At 43.9% G+C, this 15,271-nt stretch overlaps 2 protein-coding genes across 4 annotated transcripts; one reads left to right on the top strand and one right to left on the bottom strand.

Annotated features, from left to right (window-relative positions):
• Positions 1 to 2,237: 2,237 nt before the first annotated feature.
• On the bottom strand, positions 2,238 to 6,481 carry blcap (bladder cancer associated protein). 2 transcript variants are annotated; one of them, XM_072683235.1, is made up of 2 exons: positions 6,375 to 6,481; positions 2,238 to 3,249 (listed from the first exon to the last, which is right to left on the bottom strand). In XM_072683235.1, the coding sequence occupies exon 2, from the start codon at positions 3,107 to 3,109 to the stop codon at positions 2,846 to 2,848; it is 264 nt and encodes an 87-aa protein (XP_072539336.1). In that variant the 5' UTR covers positions 3,110 to 3,249; positions 6,375 to 6,481; the 3' UTR covers positions 2,238 to 2,845. The 2 variants fall into 2 exon arrangements, with proteins under 2 accessions (XP_072539336.1, XP_072539337.1); XM_072683236.1 differs by having other exon boundaries at positions 6,384 to 6,476.
• A 2,956-nt stretch (positions 6,482 to 9,437) lies between these two features.
• On the top strand, positions 9,438 to 14,960 carry tmem74b (transmembrane protein 74B). Of its 2 annotated transcripts, XM_072684939.1 has the most exons (3): positions 9,438 to 9,603; positions 9,689 to 9,758; positions 10,192 to 14,960. In XM_072684939.1, exon 3 carries the CDS (start codon positions 10,254 to 10,256, stop codon positions 10,902 to 10,904), a length of 651 nt encoding a protein of 216 aa, XP_072541040.1. In that variant the 5' UTR covers positions 9,438 to 9,603; positions 9,689 to 9,758; positions 10,192 to 10,253; the 3' UTR covers positions 10,905 to 14,960. The 2 variants fall into 2 exon arrangements, with proteins under 2 accessions (XP_072541040.1, XP_072541041.1); XM_072684940.1 differs by lacking the exon at positions 9,689 to 9,758.
• Positions 14,961 to 15,271: the final 311 nt, after the last annotated feature.

Here is a 15,271-nt window from a genome sequence, read left to right as displayed (position 1 = left end):
TGTTTTTGTTATATTGATGCTTTTCCTGACTGAAGTTCGGACCACCAACAGACCACCATGGAAAATGGAATGGGAGTGGGCCGGTTTCCCACACCACGAGCCTACATGCATGTACACAGCAGTTCCTCCAGCGTTCCTTCAGAAGTGAAGGGCATTAGCCAGGAGATCTTCCCCCTTTACTGCAGTAACAGCCTCTACTCTTCTAGGACGGCGTTACACTAGGGGCACTGGGAAGGATTGGATTGTATTCGGCCACACTAGAGCATCTGTGAGGTCAGGTTCTGATGCTGGGTGATGAGTTCTGGGTACTGGGTGGCTGAGAAAGCAGTTCTAATGCTGGGGGGCTTTATACCCCCACTAGCCCACTCTAGTCATGTACTCACAGCCGCTCCGGAGCATGCCTTTCTATTGGTCAGTGCTTTTCTATTGAGATTCTACATACTGTATGGGCACTTTAAAGTAGCTGTAAAGTAAAAGAGGTGTCTGAATACTTATGGACATATACAGAAAATAGGTGTCCTGTCCTGAGTTAAGAAAGCTGGAGTGGACCAGTATGACCAATGTTGGGGGGGGGGGGGGTGAAGAATGTGAAGCTGGGTGAGGCCTGAAAGCTGATATTGTGGCACGCTTGACCTTTAGCCTGAATTCATGTTGAGCCGAGTCACACTACACTACCCATAAGGCCTACACTGACCATGAGAACTGAACATTAAGGAAGGTATTTTGATACACTATATGTCCAAATATTTGTGGACACCCCTTCTAATGAATGTATTGTTACTTTAAGTTGCCTCCATTGTTGAGACATGCAAACGTCCCTATAGAGAAGAAGTACTGCCAATAGAATAGGACTTTCTGGAGCAGATCAACATGACCCTATTGGCACCATGCTGCCTAATAATACCAGGCATGAGCTAGAGGGGTATGAAGCCCCCAGCATTGAGGAGCTGTGGAGCAGTGGAAGAACTGTGTTCTCTGGAATGATGGTGGTGGAGCTCCATCCAGTACTTTTGAATGGGATGAGTTGGGGATGATGAGGTGGGGTGACCTCACTTGACATCTTCTTGTCTTTGAATGCAAGCAAATCCTCACAGCAATGCTCCTCCAAACTGTCCTCTCTGGAGAGTAGAGACAGTTACTCCAACAAAAGCAGGATCAACTCTTAATACTCGATTTCAGAAAAAAGTAGTGAATGAGCAGGTGTCCCAATACTTTTGTCTATATGGTGTATTTAAAGGAGCAGTTCAAAGAAAAAAATCAAAGTGCCATCATTGATCATTGAGCCCAAATGCAGTCATTGGTCTTGGTACTGCTCACCAACACTGGATTTAGGTTTTAAGGTTTTACTTCATCTTCTATTTTTTTTTAACTTAAACTAGTTTATTTAAACCTATAAAATAAAATTAGATCACCACCATCATCATCATCATCAGTACGGTTCCTCTATCAAACAAGACTGTGAGGGGCTTCTGCGGAGTGACACCACACACTGGTAAAGGTGGTTCCGGTTCCTCCAGCGTTCCTCAGCTCTGTGGTTCCGGTCCTGTTTGGGTTTATAGACTAAAGTAAGTCCCACCGTCTCCTAAACCACATCCACCTACCAGCTAATGAAGATCTGGAGGACAGACGGCTCTGAGAGACGGGCGGTGTTGGAGGCGTGTCTACAGCGAGATGAGATAAGATTGGTGGCAGGTGAAGTCCTGTGTTTACCAATATTAGCCGAGCCTCTCCTTCTGTAAACTGAAGAAGTGCACCAAACATGTCTGATCGACTGAAGCTGAGGTCAGAGATCAATCTCCCAAATTCCCTTTAACACACAAAAAAATTTTCATTTCTCAATAATTCAGTTAAAAAAATCTGAACCAGAAAATACACCCCAACACCACCCTCAGAAGGAAAACTACTGGATCAGCAAAATGTGAGAATGATAAGGAGCATTCCTCTGCAAAATACTCTTAATGTTTAATTAAGCAGCTATTTTCAAAATGTTGATTCCCCTTTTATTTTTCCCAAAATTTTAATAAATACTATATTTTTAAAAAAGCTGCACCCGGAACACTGGTCATACTACGGAGAGCCATTTTTACAAAACCTGAAACCCTCAGGGTGTTTTAAAAGACATTAAGAGGTCAAGCCCTATGGTCTTGTGCTAAAACCACATCTGCTGCCACATCTGCATGCACTAATCTCAGACCTACCCGAGCCACAATCAGAGAGCCCGCCTCTACCGTGGGAGGTGATTTTGCTCATTATGAACTTTATTGAATTAAAAGTTGCAACAGCATTTGAACAAACTGAGCTGCGAAAAAGTGGAACTCCTCTGTTTCAGCTTCTTTTCTGCACGGTCACTCTGGAGCAAGCTCAATCTGGACACTCGCTATCGAAGAAGTCGCTTCAGACCTTTGTATTCATACTGATCGTCAACACGTGAACAGAAACAAACAATACAAACCCATACACACACCTGAGCGCGCGCGCACACACACACATACACATTATCATCATCTACCCTTTGGAATCGCTCAGCATCCAGAAATTAAAACAAAGGTTGTGCAGAATGAACACAACAGAGAACATCCCCAGAAGCAACCCATGCAAGTTTCGGATCCCGTAACCCAAAGTGAGACGCCTCACCCGCAGAACAGAGAGTGAGGTCAGAGTGAGAGGGCAGTTCATGTGATAATTTATAGCAGGGCCGCAGTGAGGTTCTCGTCTCGGGTTTGTTTCCCAGCATTTTAGGTGGGTTTTTTCATTCGTTCACAGTCTAGACAGAGATTGTCCGGAGTATGCGTGCGAATTTCATTAGGAGGACTTTCTTTTTTTTGGGAGGATCTGGCAACAGAGTCTAGGTGCCCACTATGTTGGGATCGTGTGCGGAGTCTGGCAGTGGAGAATCGTGGCAGTGGTAGAGAAAGCAGTTCCCCCAGCAGCTGTAGCAGATCAGAAACAACGCCGCCAGGAACACTAAGGCACAAATGGTACACGGCTTCCTCTCCAGAAGGAAGCTCAGCAAGTAGAAGCCCATGAACATCGAGTGGTTGAACCACAGGGCCGGGTTCAGCGGTTTGGGGATCAGGAGGACCGGAAGTAACCACTGGAGGCAGTACATTGTCTCTGTGTGTGTGTGTGTGTGGGGGGGGGTTGGAGGTGGGCTGGTATCAGTTCAGATCCAAAAGCGATGGTCGGCAACACACCGACCACTGGTGGAGCTCAGCAGGATCAGACGGGGCGTCCAAATTCAGGTCAGACCTTAAAGAGAGGGAAAGACAGACAACTGTCAATCAACTATACTGGAGACAGCTACACAAATATGACCATTTGTAATTACTTACTCAAATTATTTGTTTAGCTTTTACAACAAAGCAGTTTTACATAATCAATAATTATTAAAAAAAAAAAAGATAAGAAATCAACATCACAAAAAGACATTAAAGATATTTACTAATAAAACAACAATTTATTCATACGTGCCATAATCTTTCTACTAGGGCTGCACCTAACCATTATTCCTTTCTCAATTAATCTAGCATATATTTATTTTTTAAAAATTCGCTTAATCTGTCGACTAATTGATTATTCTAAAACTGTTGTGTGTGAATGTTAAATTATTAAATTATTGTTCAAATATTTATTGTAATATTAAAATATAGGCCTAATCAATCCTCTTAAAACACTCTGCACTTGCAGGGCACTATTCTGCAGCAGAGAATACCTCAGTGTTCACAGGAAACCACAGCAATCAGTCATTTTACTTAAATTCTAACCTAAAACGGCTACAAACTGGACTGATTTCAGTGATGCACCGATACCAATACCGGCACTTACACACAGCACCAGCATCGGCAATAGAGAGCAAAGATACCACCAAGCTTTCTGACGGCCTACTTGTTGTTTTTACATTGAATATTTTTGTCTGTAGACTTTATTCTGAAACCGAAGGTTTATACAACCAGTCATACATAGTTATTACCATTTAATGGAACTTTTACATTTACAGCACTTTCTCTGGTTTTTGTTTTTCTCTGAAACCTGAAGTTTTAGCAGCTCGTTTAAAGGAAACACTGAAGTTTAGCACCTTTTTACACAGAGCCGAGAACCTGAATGTGAAACTGCTGCACTGTTTTGTCTCTAAACTGCTCTTTTCTTTTGTGCTGAAATGTGAATTTTAGTCATTAAAAAGCTGATCAAGCTGCAAATACCGGCATGTGTTTCTGCACTGTGGCAATTTAATGTGAAACGTTTCAAATGTGCAGCTCCTCAACCTGTAAATGCTGTTCCTTCAAGCTTATTAGATCTTATTAGGGATCAGATATAAAAAGTGGAACACTAAATATCAGGGTTTATTTATATTTTTTCCAGTAGTATCTGTGTGTGTGTGTGCGTGTATATATATATATATATATATATATATATATAATCTTATCTTATAACCATCTGTATTATAAGTATTTTAGTCAGTGTTGGTATGGGTATCTGTACTCTGCCTCAGCAGATAGTTGAAAATCTGGTATCGGTGCATCCCTAGTGGTGCACTGTTTTTAAGACACTATTCAGTGTCTTTTAAGACGTATTATTATTATTATTATTAATAATAATAATAAACATCATCATACTTCAACTTATCAAATTTTTTAACTGCCAATTACCCAACATGTACATTTTACAACCCCTAAAATCACGCACATGATTAATTGCCCACCTTCACACTGCTGTCGTATTTATATGCCAGATTAAACTTTAAGGAAAGATATTTACTGATCATTACTGAGAATTTTAATATGGATAAAGCAATGCTATCTGCTATCGAGCTAACCTTGTGCAAGATCAGCTGATAATTGGGATCCAAATAAAAGAATAAAGCAATAAAAAAAAATCAATAATAATAATAATAATAATAATTAATAATAATAACATTGTAATGCTAAATCGGCTGGCAAACGCCATCTACCCAGAGTAAGGCGATTGTGCTCTCTCAGGGCCTCGGCTGCCGATGGCTAGCAGCACGCCCGGGATTCGAACCAGCGACCCTCTGATCTGCTGCACATTTTTAGGACATGTTAGGGGTGGACGATCAAAATTGGCTAAGATCAGATATTGTTTTTATAATATTATTGATATTTAGATTTAATTTTATGATTTCTAGTTTTTTTGTAATTTAAAGAATCAATAATACTAGTAGTAGAAGTGCATGTGTGTGTTATATAGCTTGCTAGTGTTCAGAATAATAGTAATAATCAATCGTAAAATAATTGGGATTCAAATAAAATAATAAAGCTATAAAAAAACAATAATAATAATAACAACAACATTGTAATACTAAATCGGCTGGCTAACGCATTGGGTCCTAAATGGTCCTTTTATAATAAGACAACAGAGGGGATCGGATGCGTCCGGGAGGGGATAGGTTGGTCACGACCCCGGCACACGGGGCCTCGGCACGCCCGGGATTCGAACCAGCGACCCTCTGATCACGTTGACAGCGCTGGAGCCGGATACAACCGTTCCACACACAACCGAGGGAGGTCATGTGTCAGGCCTCTTTAACGTGCATGGCTATTTTATTTCTGGAGGTTGTGAAGGGGGTCCGGCTGTTTTTACCCTGCGGCACATTTTTAGGACCTGTTAGGGGTGGACGATCAGAATTGGCTAAGATCAGATATTGCATTGCATTGCATATTTTTTCTGTATTATTATTATTATTATTATATTGATATTCAGATGTCCTTTATTTGTAATTTAAAGAATCAATAATACTATTTATATTGGAGCTCTGGTAGAGAGGAGGAGTAGAAGTGCAGGTGTGTGTTATATAGCTAGGTAGTCTTCAGAATAATAGTAATAAATGATAATAAAAGCTGTTAATTTGTCTGGAAATGTTATTTTAGGATGTTGTGAAGCGTGTCTGGCTATTTTTAGTTCGTGGCCTTGTATTTACAGTGAAATTTGATCCTTATTTGCCATGCTATTCCGAATTGTCCGTTCCACCTTAAATGGTGCAGCAGTTCCATTCTGGCGCCTGAGGCGCCAGAATGGAACTGCTGCACCATTTAAGGTGGAACGGACAATTCGATAAAGGCAGCTCCAGCTTCGTCATCCGCGCTGATTAAACTAATATTTAACCCCAATATAACAAAATAACCAACCCAAACACCAGCCTACACACCAACAGCCTGTCTAAACGTCTTTAACACGTTAACCAAACCCTACCCAACCTTCACGGTGATTAAAACACCCCCCTTCCGTTAGCTCCGCGGCTAACGTTAGCAACTCGGCTATTACGGTTAAACTACTGCGCCGGACGGCACAAAACTAGAGCCACGGAAACCAAACGATGTGTCCGAACAAGCCAATAAAGTCAAACGAAATGAGCAGACCTGTCATACTTCAGATTCAGACTCGGCTCTCTCACATAAACACGCACACACCGACTCCATTAGCTCCCACTTCTGCTTGCGTACATTGAGCCAACAGTCAGGACCAGCTCCTGTCTTCAACGCCTGACTCAAATTCTCAGAGGCTCAATCCCAAATCACTCTTTGCTCTGCTCCCTACATAGTGCACTAGGTAAGTCGTGCGATTTGGGCGATTTGGGACAGCCACATTGTGTATTAAGGGAGTCAGTCGTTTCAAGTGAAGCAATTGTGGCTTGTAGTAAACATCGCGCTGTAGTTTGGGTGGAGATGGTGTAGGTTTATAGAGCAGACTAGTGCACTATGTAGGGAGCGAGGAGGATTTGGGAGGTAGCCGGCTTGTGTTTATGGCAGGAATTGGCGATACCGGTTTTCTTTTCGATCCAATAACAGTGCTGATACGTTTAAAATGATATAGTAATGATATAAATATATAATTTAATTTAATGCATGTATTTATTATATAATTTATATATAATATATTAATGTTATTATAATTTTAGGACATTGTTTTTGGATTTTTTGGATGGATGGGTGGTGGTGGTGGTGGCTCAGCTGTTAAAGCTCTGGGCTATTGATGACAGGGTTGTAGGTTCGATACCCAGGCTCGGCTCAAGCTGCCACTGTGGGGCCCTTAAGCAAGGCCTTTTACCCTCTCTAGGCACTGCCCACCGCTCCAGACTGTGTGTGTGTGTGTGTGTGTTCACTGTACAGATGGGTTAAAGGCAGAGGCCAGAGATCACAGCTCAATGCTGGGGGGCTTTATACCCCTCTAGCCCACCCCTGGCATTATTAGGCAGCATGGAGCCAATAGGTTCAATATGTTGATCTGCTCCAGAGAGTCCTATTCTATTGGCAGTACTTCTTCTCTACAGGGACTAGACAAGCTGTGTGTGTGTGTGTGTGTGCATTTGTGGACTTAAAGTAGCTGTCCGCAAACATTTGGACATATAGTGTGACTGAAAGGTTGGTCAGCCGTTCTCTGTTCTGTATGCAGATGAGTCACTGTGAGACGTGGGCCGCTCCCAGTTTACACAGGAGAAGAACAGGTGGCTGAGGGAACATCTGTGTCTGAGCTCTCAGCTATATCCATAATACAAGACACGTCCTTGATCTCGATTCTCCTCGGTTTCCATGGCAATCCCATCATCTTTGTGAGATGCTCGGCACTTGAGATGGAGCGAGCGCACACCTTCACCGTTTTAAAGGAGACGAGATTGAGCGGGACAATGGGACGCAGAGCAGACGAGTGAGCAGTCTGGGAGCCGTCTGGGAGCCGTCTGGGCCAGTGAATAGGCTTTGAAAGGGAAGACCAAAAGTGTCTGTTGCCATAGTGCTGGATGTTTGGCGAGCACTATGAGCCTATAGAGGTTCTACTCTGCTGATCCCTTCACAGCTGTAGGTTGTAGATCGGGCTGTCAGTTTATTAGGTACACACTATAGGTAGACACTAGCCTTCAGAAGAGCATGAAAGGTATCGGCACTGATCCGCTTCCCTCTGGGAGACGCTTCAGGTCCATTACATCACAGACAACTCAGATCTAACTGTTCAGACTGAATTCAGATCTAACTGTTCAGACTGAATTCAGATTTGGCTCTTCAGACTGAATTCAGATCCAGCTGTTCAGACTGAATTCAGATCCAGCTGTTCAGACTGAATTCAGATCCAGCTGTTCAGACTGAATTCAGATCTAACTGTTCAGACTGAATTCAGATTTGGCTCTTCAGACTGAATTCAGATCCAACTGTTCAGACTGAATTTAGATTTGGCTCTTCAGACTAAATTCAGATCTAACTGTTCAGACTGAATTTAGATTTGGCTCTTCAGACTGAATTCAGATTTGGCTCTTCAGACCTAAATTCAGATCTAACTGTTCAGACTGAATTCAGATCTGTTTTTTCAGACTTTTTTTCGACTCTTTATACTGAATTTAGACCTGACTGTTCAGACTGATCTCAGATTTGGCTCTTCAGACTAAATTCAGATCTGGCTATTCAGACAGAACTCAGATTTGGCTCTTCATACTGAATTCAGATCTGACTGTTCAGACTGAATTTAGATCTGTTTTTTAGACTAAATTAAATTCTGTCTCTTCAGACTGCATTCAGATCTGACTGTTCAGATTTGGCTCTTTATACTGAATTCAGATCTGACAGTTCAGACTACATTAAATTCTGTCTCTTCAGACTGAATTCAGATCTGACCATTCAGACTGAATTCAATTCTGGCTCTTCAGACTTAATTCAGATTGGGCTGTTCAGACTGAATTTAGTTTCTGCACCATTAAGACAGACACAAATAAATAACGCTGCATAACCATATTAGTGTAAAATCCTGTAGCATTATTCTACCGCCTCAGTCCACATACTTCTACACCTTCAGACACTCACCTTGTCCAGAAATGCATGTGTGCTAGTGCACCTCCTAAGTGTAGGGGGAGCCCAAGAGCAAGGCACTTCAATTCTCGCATAATGCTGCTTTAAAGTAAGTACGTTATTTATAGACAAAACAAGTTAGCAAAAATAAATAAATAAATGACAAAAATAAGGTGTTTATTTTTATTAAGTATATCTTATATAAATGAGACACACACAATCCTGAAAATAATAAATAATAAGATTTGAAGCTTAAAAACATAATTTATTTGGTAATATTTTGGATTTTCCAATACAGATATGTGATGTATTGATGAAAAATGAGTTTAAGTAGTTTATTATTTATTTAAGAAATAGCATTTTCTCATCGCATGTCAACAAAAATGCCTCACTTTCTAGCTTTAAGCTTTTTAAATATGACATCAAATGTTGAGGTCACAAACTGCACCCTGTTTTTAAGGCCGGCTTTTCTGAACATATGAACAGTTTGGACTGTGAACCCACTGTAAATCTAAAAGGTTAGGAAATGTGAGGTTTTGGTGCACACGCATGGCCCTTTAAGTATCACTGCTGCAGCTTTGCTTTAGCATTTGAATCTGCGCATGGCTAGTGGTACCCCCTGAGACCCCCTCCCCTGCATCCCTCACGATGCTCTCTGAAGGTAGGCACTAAACTCCCATCGAGAGCTTCTGTGGGTTGTTGTGGTAGCATGCATGATGCTGAGGCTACAGCAGGACGAGGAGTAGCCCCGAACAAGGTCACGACGCCTTTAAGTGGCTGATGGACATGGCGATGTGAGGCTGGCCCGGTTGATCAGGTGATGATGACCTTAATCTACAACGAGTGTTAGATCAGGGATGGTCTCCCAGCCTAACGGGTTGCTGTGTGTGTGTGTGTTACAGGGATAGGGCAGCGTGGACGGACCGTGTATATTGCATATGCTAGAGTTGGAGTGGAAGGTGGGAGGAAAAGGTGGGTTTTTTTTGTTGCTGTGGTGTGGAAATAACTGTGGGGTGAATGTAGAGCATATACTGAAGGTTTGGAGTCTTAATTTGCAGCGAATCGTCTTAATTTGTCCGGCTGAAATTCGATTTTTCCGTTCCACCTTAAATGCTACAGCGGTCCCATTCTAGCGGCTCTGGCACCTGGATGCAACTGCTGCATCATTTAAGGTGGACCGGACAAATTAAAACACCGAGCCCAAATCAGCCTTATTCGCGTGCATTTCTGTGATGTTGTGGTCTGGCATTGTTCTGCACGGTGTTCTGCACCCTTAAGCAACATTTCCATGCATTTTAATTATTTACAATTTTATTTATTTATGCAAATTTCAATCCATCTCACTCTAAAGCATGCAACTACCGTGCATGCCATAGCGCAATAACGTGCTCTCGTGTCTTCCCAGGCTTGTTTACTGTTTATTTGTTTATTTATTCGCTTCGACATGAGCACGCGGGCTGAGCGTGGATGGAGCGCGTGAACGCCGTGGAGCTCCGCGAGCTGGGCCGGGACGGAGGCGCGCGACATGGCCGCCACGCCGCGGGCATCGACAACGCCACCTTCGTGGGGGAAGAAGAGGACGAGGAGGATGAGGAGGAAAGGCGCAAGCACCAGCCCAAGCCCCAACCCGAACCCGAGCTCATGCACGAGCCCCGACCCGAACCCGAGCTGGAGCTGGAGCTCGAGCTCGTGCACCAGCCCCAACCCCAGCCCGTGGACTACGGCTTCGTGTGCGCGCTCGTGCTGCTAGTCAGCGGCATCCTGCTGGTGGTGGTCGCCTACACCATCCCGAGGGAGGCGCGCGTGAACCCCGAGCAGGTGAGCGCGCGCCAGATGGAGAAGCTGGAGATGTGGTACGCGCGCCTGGGCGCGCACCTCGACCAGTGCATCATCGCCGGGCTCGGGTTGCTCACGCTGGGCGGGATGCTGCTGTCCGTGCTGCTCATGGCCTCCATCTGCCGGGGGGAGCTGCACCGGCGGAGGACTCTGGCCGGCTCGGGGAGAGCCATGAAGTCGTACGGCTCGATAAACATGAGGATGAGGCAGCTGGCGGAGGGAGACGGGAGGGACACGCTGGTGGAGTGCGAGGCGGCGCAGGCCGGACCACACAGCCAGTAGAAGTGGTAGCAGCACGGTTCCTGGACCTGGATTAACGGGGTGGTTCTGGTGACCCTGGTGTGAGCACTCACTGGGGGGTTTGGTTATGGGCGCCTGAGTTTGAATGAATTGAGAGAAAATAGTTCCTCGTTTTGGGCAGAATTACAAATCCATGCAGATGTAGAGCAGTATCCCAGTATATGTCATATATAAATACAGATATCAATAAGATCGGCCATTATTTTGACCTATAATGACCTGTACAAAACAGTTCAGACCATCACGAATTCCATGCTGGTTTGAGCTGGTCTGGTGCTGGTCGTGCTGGATGGCCCGTGTACCAAAACACAGCATAGACCAGCATTAATTGCTGGACAGACCGTGTTTCAAAACAGGAAACCCTGAAGAGAAATCTGACCTCTATACTGGTCTGAGCTGGATGATGCTGAGATAGACCAGTATACCAGGCGCTGGGTTAGACCAGTATACCAGTATTCAGAACACACTGGCGGTTTATGCTGTTTGTGTTTTTGTAGGAAAGCCAAAAGTAGACCGGCATGAAATTCTGCCTGGATCACACCATGAATTACTGGTCGACCAGTATACCAGGCGCTGAGTTAGACCAGTATACCAGGCGCTGAGTTAGACCAGTATACCAGGCGCTGGGTTAGACCAGTATACCAGGCGCTGGGTTAGACCAGTATACCAGGCGCTGAGTTAGACCAGTATACCAGGCGCTGAGATAGACCAGTATACCAGATGCTGAGTTAGACCAGTATACCAGGCGCTGAGATAGACCAGTATACCAGATGCTGAGTTATACCAGTATACCAGGCGCTGGGTTAGACCAGTATACCAGGCGCTGGGTTAGACCAGTATACCAGGCGCTGAGTTAGACCAGTATACCAGGCGCTGGGTTAGACCAGTATACCAGGCGCTGAGATAGACCAGTATACCAGGCGCTGGGTTAGACCAGTATACCAGATGCTGAGATAGACCAGTATACCAGGCGCTGAGTTAGACCAGTATACCAGATGCTGAGATAGACCAGTATACCAGGCGCTGGGTTAGACCAGTATACCAGGTGCTGAGATAGACCAGTATACCAGGCGCTGGGTTAGACCAGTATACCAGATGCTGAGATAGACCAGTATACCAGGCGCTGGGTTATACCAGTATACCAGGCGCTGGGTTAGACCAGTATACCAGGCGCTGAGATAGACCAGTATACCAGGCGCTGGGTTAGACCAGTATACCAGGCGCTGAGATAGACCAGTATACCAGGCGCTGAGTTAGACCAGTATACCAGGCGCTGAGATAGACCAGTATACCAGGCGCTGGGTTAGACCAGTATACCAGGCGCTGAGTTAGACCAGTATACCAGGCGCTGAGATAGACCAGTATACCAGGCGCTGGGTTAGACCAGTATACCAGGCGCTGAGTTAGACCAGTATACCAGGCGCTGAGATAGACCAGTATACCAGATGCTGAGTTATACCAGTATACCAGGCGCTGAGTTAGACCAGTATACCAGGCGCTGAGATAGACCAGTATACCAGGCGCTGGGTTAGACCAGCATACCAGGCGCTGGGTTAGACCAGTATACCAGGTGCTGAGATAGACCAGTATACCAGGCGCTGGGTTAGACCAGTATACCAGGCGCTGAGTTAGACCAGTATACCAGGCGCTGGGTTAGACCAGCATACCAGGCGCTGGGTTAGACCAGTATACCAGGTGCTGAGATAGACCAGTATACCAGGCGCTGAGTTAGACCAGTATACCAGATGCTGAGTTAGACCAGTATACCAGGCGCTGAGTTAGACCAGTATACCAGGCGCTGAGATCCAAGTCCGATCGGTCAGACAGGTCGTTGTTTTGGTTAACCCAGTAGCTGGGTCGTGCTGGTGGTCTGGTGCTGGTCATGCTGGGTGACCAACTGTGATGCAGTCAGATTCAGAGTTCTGTACATTAACCCTATTGTAAGTTGGTCTAATCTGGTTTTAGCTGATCTGATCTGGACTGGTGCTGGTTCAGACCAGTACCAGCATTCAAAACACTGTGCTGTATTTTGCTGTGTCCAGGTGAAAATCTCAAGAAAACAGGTCTGTGACCAAGGAACCCCTAGATGGGTTTGACCAGCATGAATTCCTGCTTTGACCACCAGACCAGCATCAGAACAGCATTCGGATCAGAATAACCCAAAATTGACTTCCATGCTGGTGTGAGATGGTTTTATTCTGGTCTGGTACTGATTCAGTACACCAGTATTCAGGTCATGCTGGTTTTGCTGGTGACCAGTTATGCTGGTCTATGCTGTGTTATTTGAAAGGGAAAATTCAGAATATTGAAAACACGTCAGCAAAATACGTTTGTTTCAGGACAGTTATTTTTACCGGACGAAGTTTCGTAGTAAGAGATTACATTTTCTCCCTCTGTTCTAAAAGTGACGGGCCCTCGCTGTGCTGCTCAGGCGCCCGTGGCTTTTGCTGGGCAGTGAACCGACGGGAGGATGGAAGGGTTCACTGTTGAGGACTGAAACACTATAACAAGGCTGACACTATATAGTGCACTATTTACTGTATCTAATAGGGCGCGGCACGGCGCAGCTAACGCCTGTGCTGTGTTTGGAATGGTTCACTAGCTCCCTCGTTCTTTATTCACTATGTAGTGTGAACTGACTGCAGAATGGAACGACTGAAACACTCATTATTGAGGATTTCGAACACGGTTCACTAAAAGGGAGCGATTTTGAAGGTTAGAAAAGCAGCACACATTAATGTAGAGGTGAAAACGAATGCGTGTCACCTCCTCCTAAAGGGTCCATATCATTTAAAACCCATATTTATTTGCTTTTCTGAAATGTTACAGTTTTATATAGTGTATAAATGTGGCTAACGTTCTTAAACGCACCATAAACTCTAATATAGTACTATATTATTAGTCATTTTGAGGTATGCAGCAGTTTAGCCCTGTCCATTCACACAGAAGTTGCCTAGACTGCTTTAAGAAAAAGCCACAACACATGCCAACCAAAATAAGAAAGGAGACCATTTACATACACCAGTCTTAAAGGCAAAAAAACAGCTGGTTTAATTATTAAATGTTTAATAAATGAAAAGATTAATGCGAGGTTAGAAAGTGGTTATTTTAATAGTAATTACACATGAGGATTTGGGGTTTCAGGCTGCTCTGTAGGCTGACCAGTGCTTTAAATCCCCGAGCGCTGCCAGGAGGGCTTCTAGATTAGTTGTTGTACTGGGGGACACACACAGAATTTAAAGGGGCACAGCTGTACCCCTCTGCTTGCCCAATATTATTACCTGATAACATGATTTATTTTTGCTTTGCTTTGCTTTGCTTAAAAACAAAAAAGCATTATGGGAAATGTAGTGCTTGTAGTGAATTTCCGGGACTAATGACACACCCGGCCTGAGTTCCACTTGCATCATATATACATGGGGTTCTGGACCAAAAACATAATTCATAAATATTCTTTAAAACATGACAGTTTCCCACCGTTCTTCATCATTTAGAATAAACAGACTGTGTCTTTAAGACTGATAAACATAAATGAGCTCTGTTCTGATTGGCTGACTTCCTCATTCCAAAAGCATTCCGGGCTGAAACACCCCTTATAACTTCAGTGTGAGTGGGAGGGGCTAAACTGCTGTGGAGTGATGTCGGTTTTTGTGACATCACAAAAACAAGAATCTAGATTTTTTATTATATATATATATTGTTTTATTATATATTTATATAGAGATGGCTGTTTTTTGTGAAATGGACCCTTTAATGTGTTTAAAATGCCAGTGAAAGATAAACACTCTGCACTGCATTACTGTGTTTTCTGCAGTTCACACTGCATTGAGGGTCTTTGAAACTATAAAGGGGGTCAGGGTCACGAGAGTTAATTTGAACACCACTATAGAGCACTGTATATTTCTCTGAATGGGAGCGATTCTGAACACAGCCTCAGACTGCACTGTAATGCCAGTGCTGATTCACTACTGAACATCCTGTAGGGTTAGCATTAATGTACATCAGCATAGAAGATGAAGGATAATAAAATCAGAGAGAGCGAGGGGGGGGGGGGGGGGGGGGTCTATAATACGGACAAATGAACGTACTGATGGGAAGCACAATAGTCAACCTCGATAAAGACGTAGTGTATCGCAACATGCTGCAAAACAAAACGCCGTTAGCTTCTTTATAAAACTTGAAACGGCGTCTCTTTAATCTAAAACCTTATAAAAGAAAATATGTGAAAGCTGTATGTATAAAAAAAAACATTATTATCGTCCAAGGATAGCCTACAACATGCCTTAAACTGTATGTCTATGTATATTGTGAACGCAGCGGGATTGGACTTGCTTCTTTGTAAACTGTGA

This window comes from Salminus brasiliensis, chromosome 7 (assembly GCF_030463535.1).
Source record: "Salminus brasiliensis chromosome 7, fSalBra1.hap2, whole genome shotgun sequence".
Classification (NCBI taxonomy): Eukaryota; Metazoa; Chordata; class Actinopteri; order Characiformes; family Bryconidae; genus Salminus; species Salminus brasiliensis.
This window is presented reverse-complemented; position numbering and strand designations above follow the sequence as displayed.

Excerpts from the sequence above, each read along its gene's own strand:
- blcap (XM_072683235.1), bottom strand. The coding sequence starts at position 3,109 with ATGTACTGCCTCCAGTGGTTACTTCCGGTCCTCCTGATCCCCAAACCG.
- tmem74b (XM_072684940.1), top strand. The coding sequence starts at position 10,254 with ATGGAGCGCGTGAACGCCGTGGAGCTCCGCGAGCTGGGCCGGGACGGA.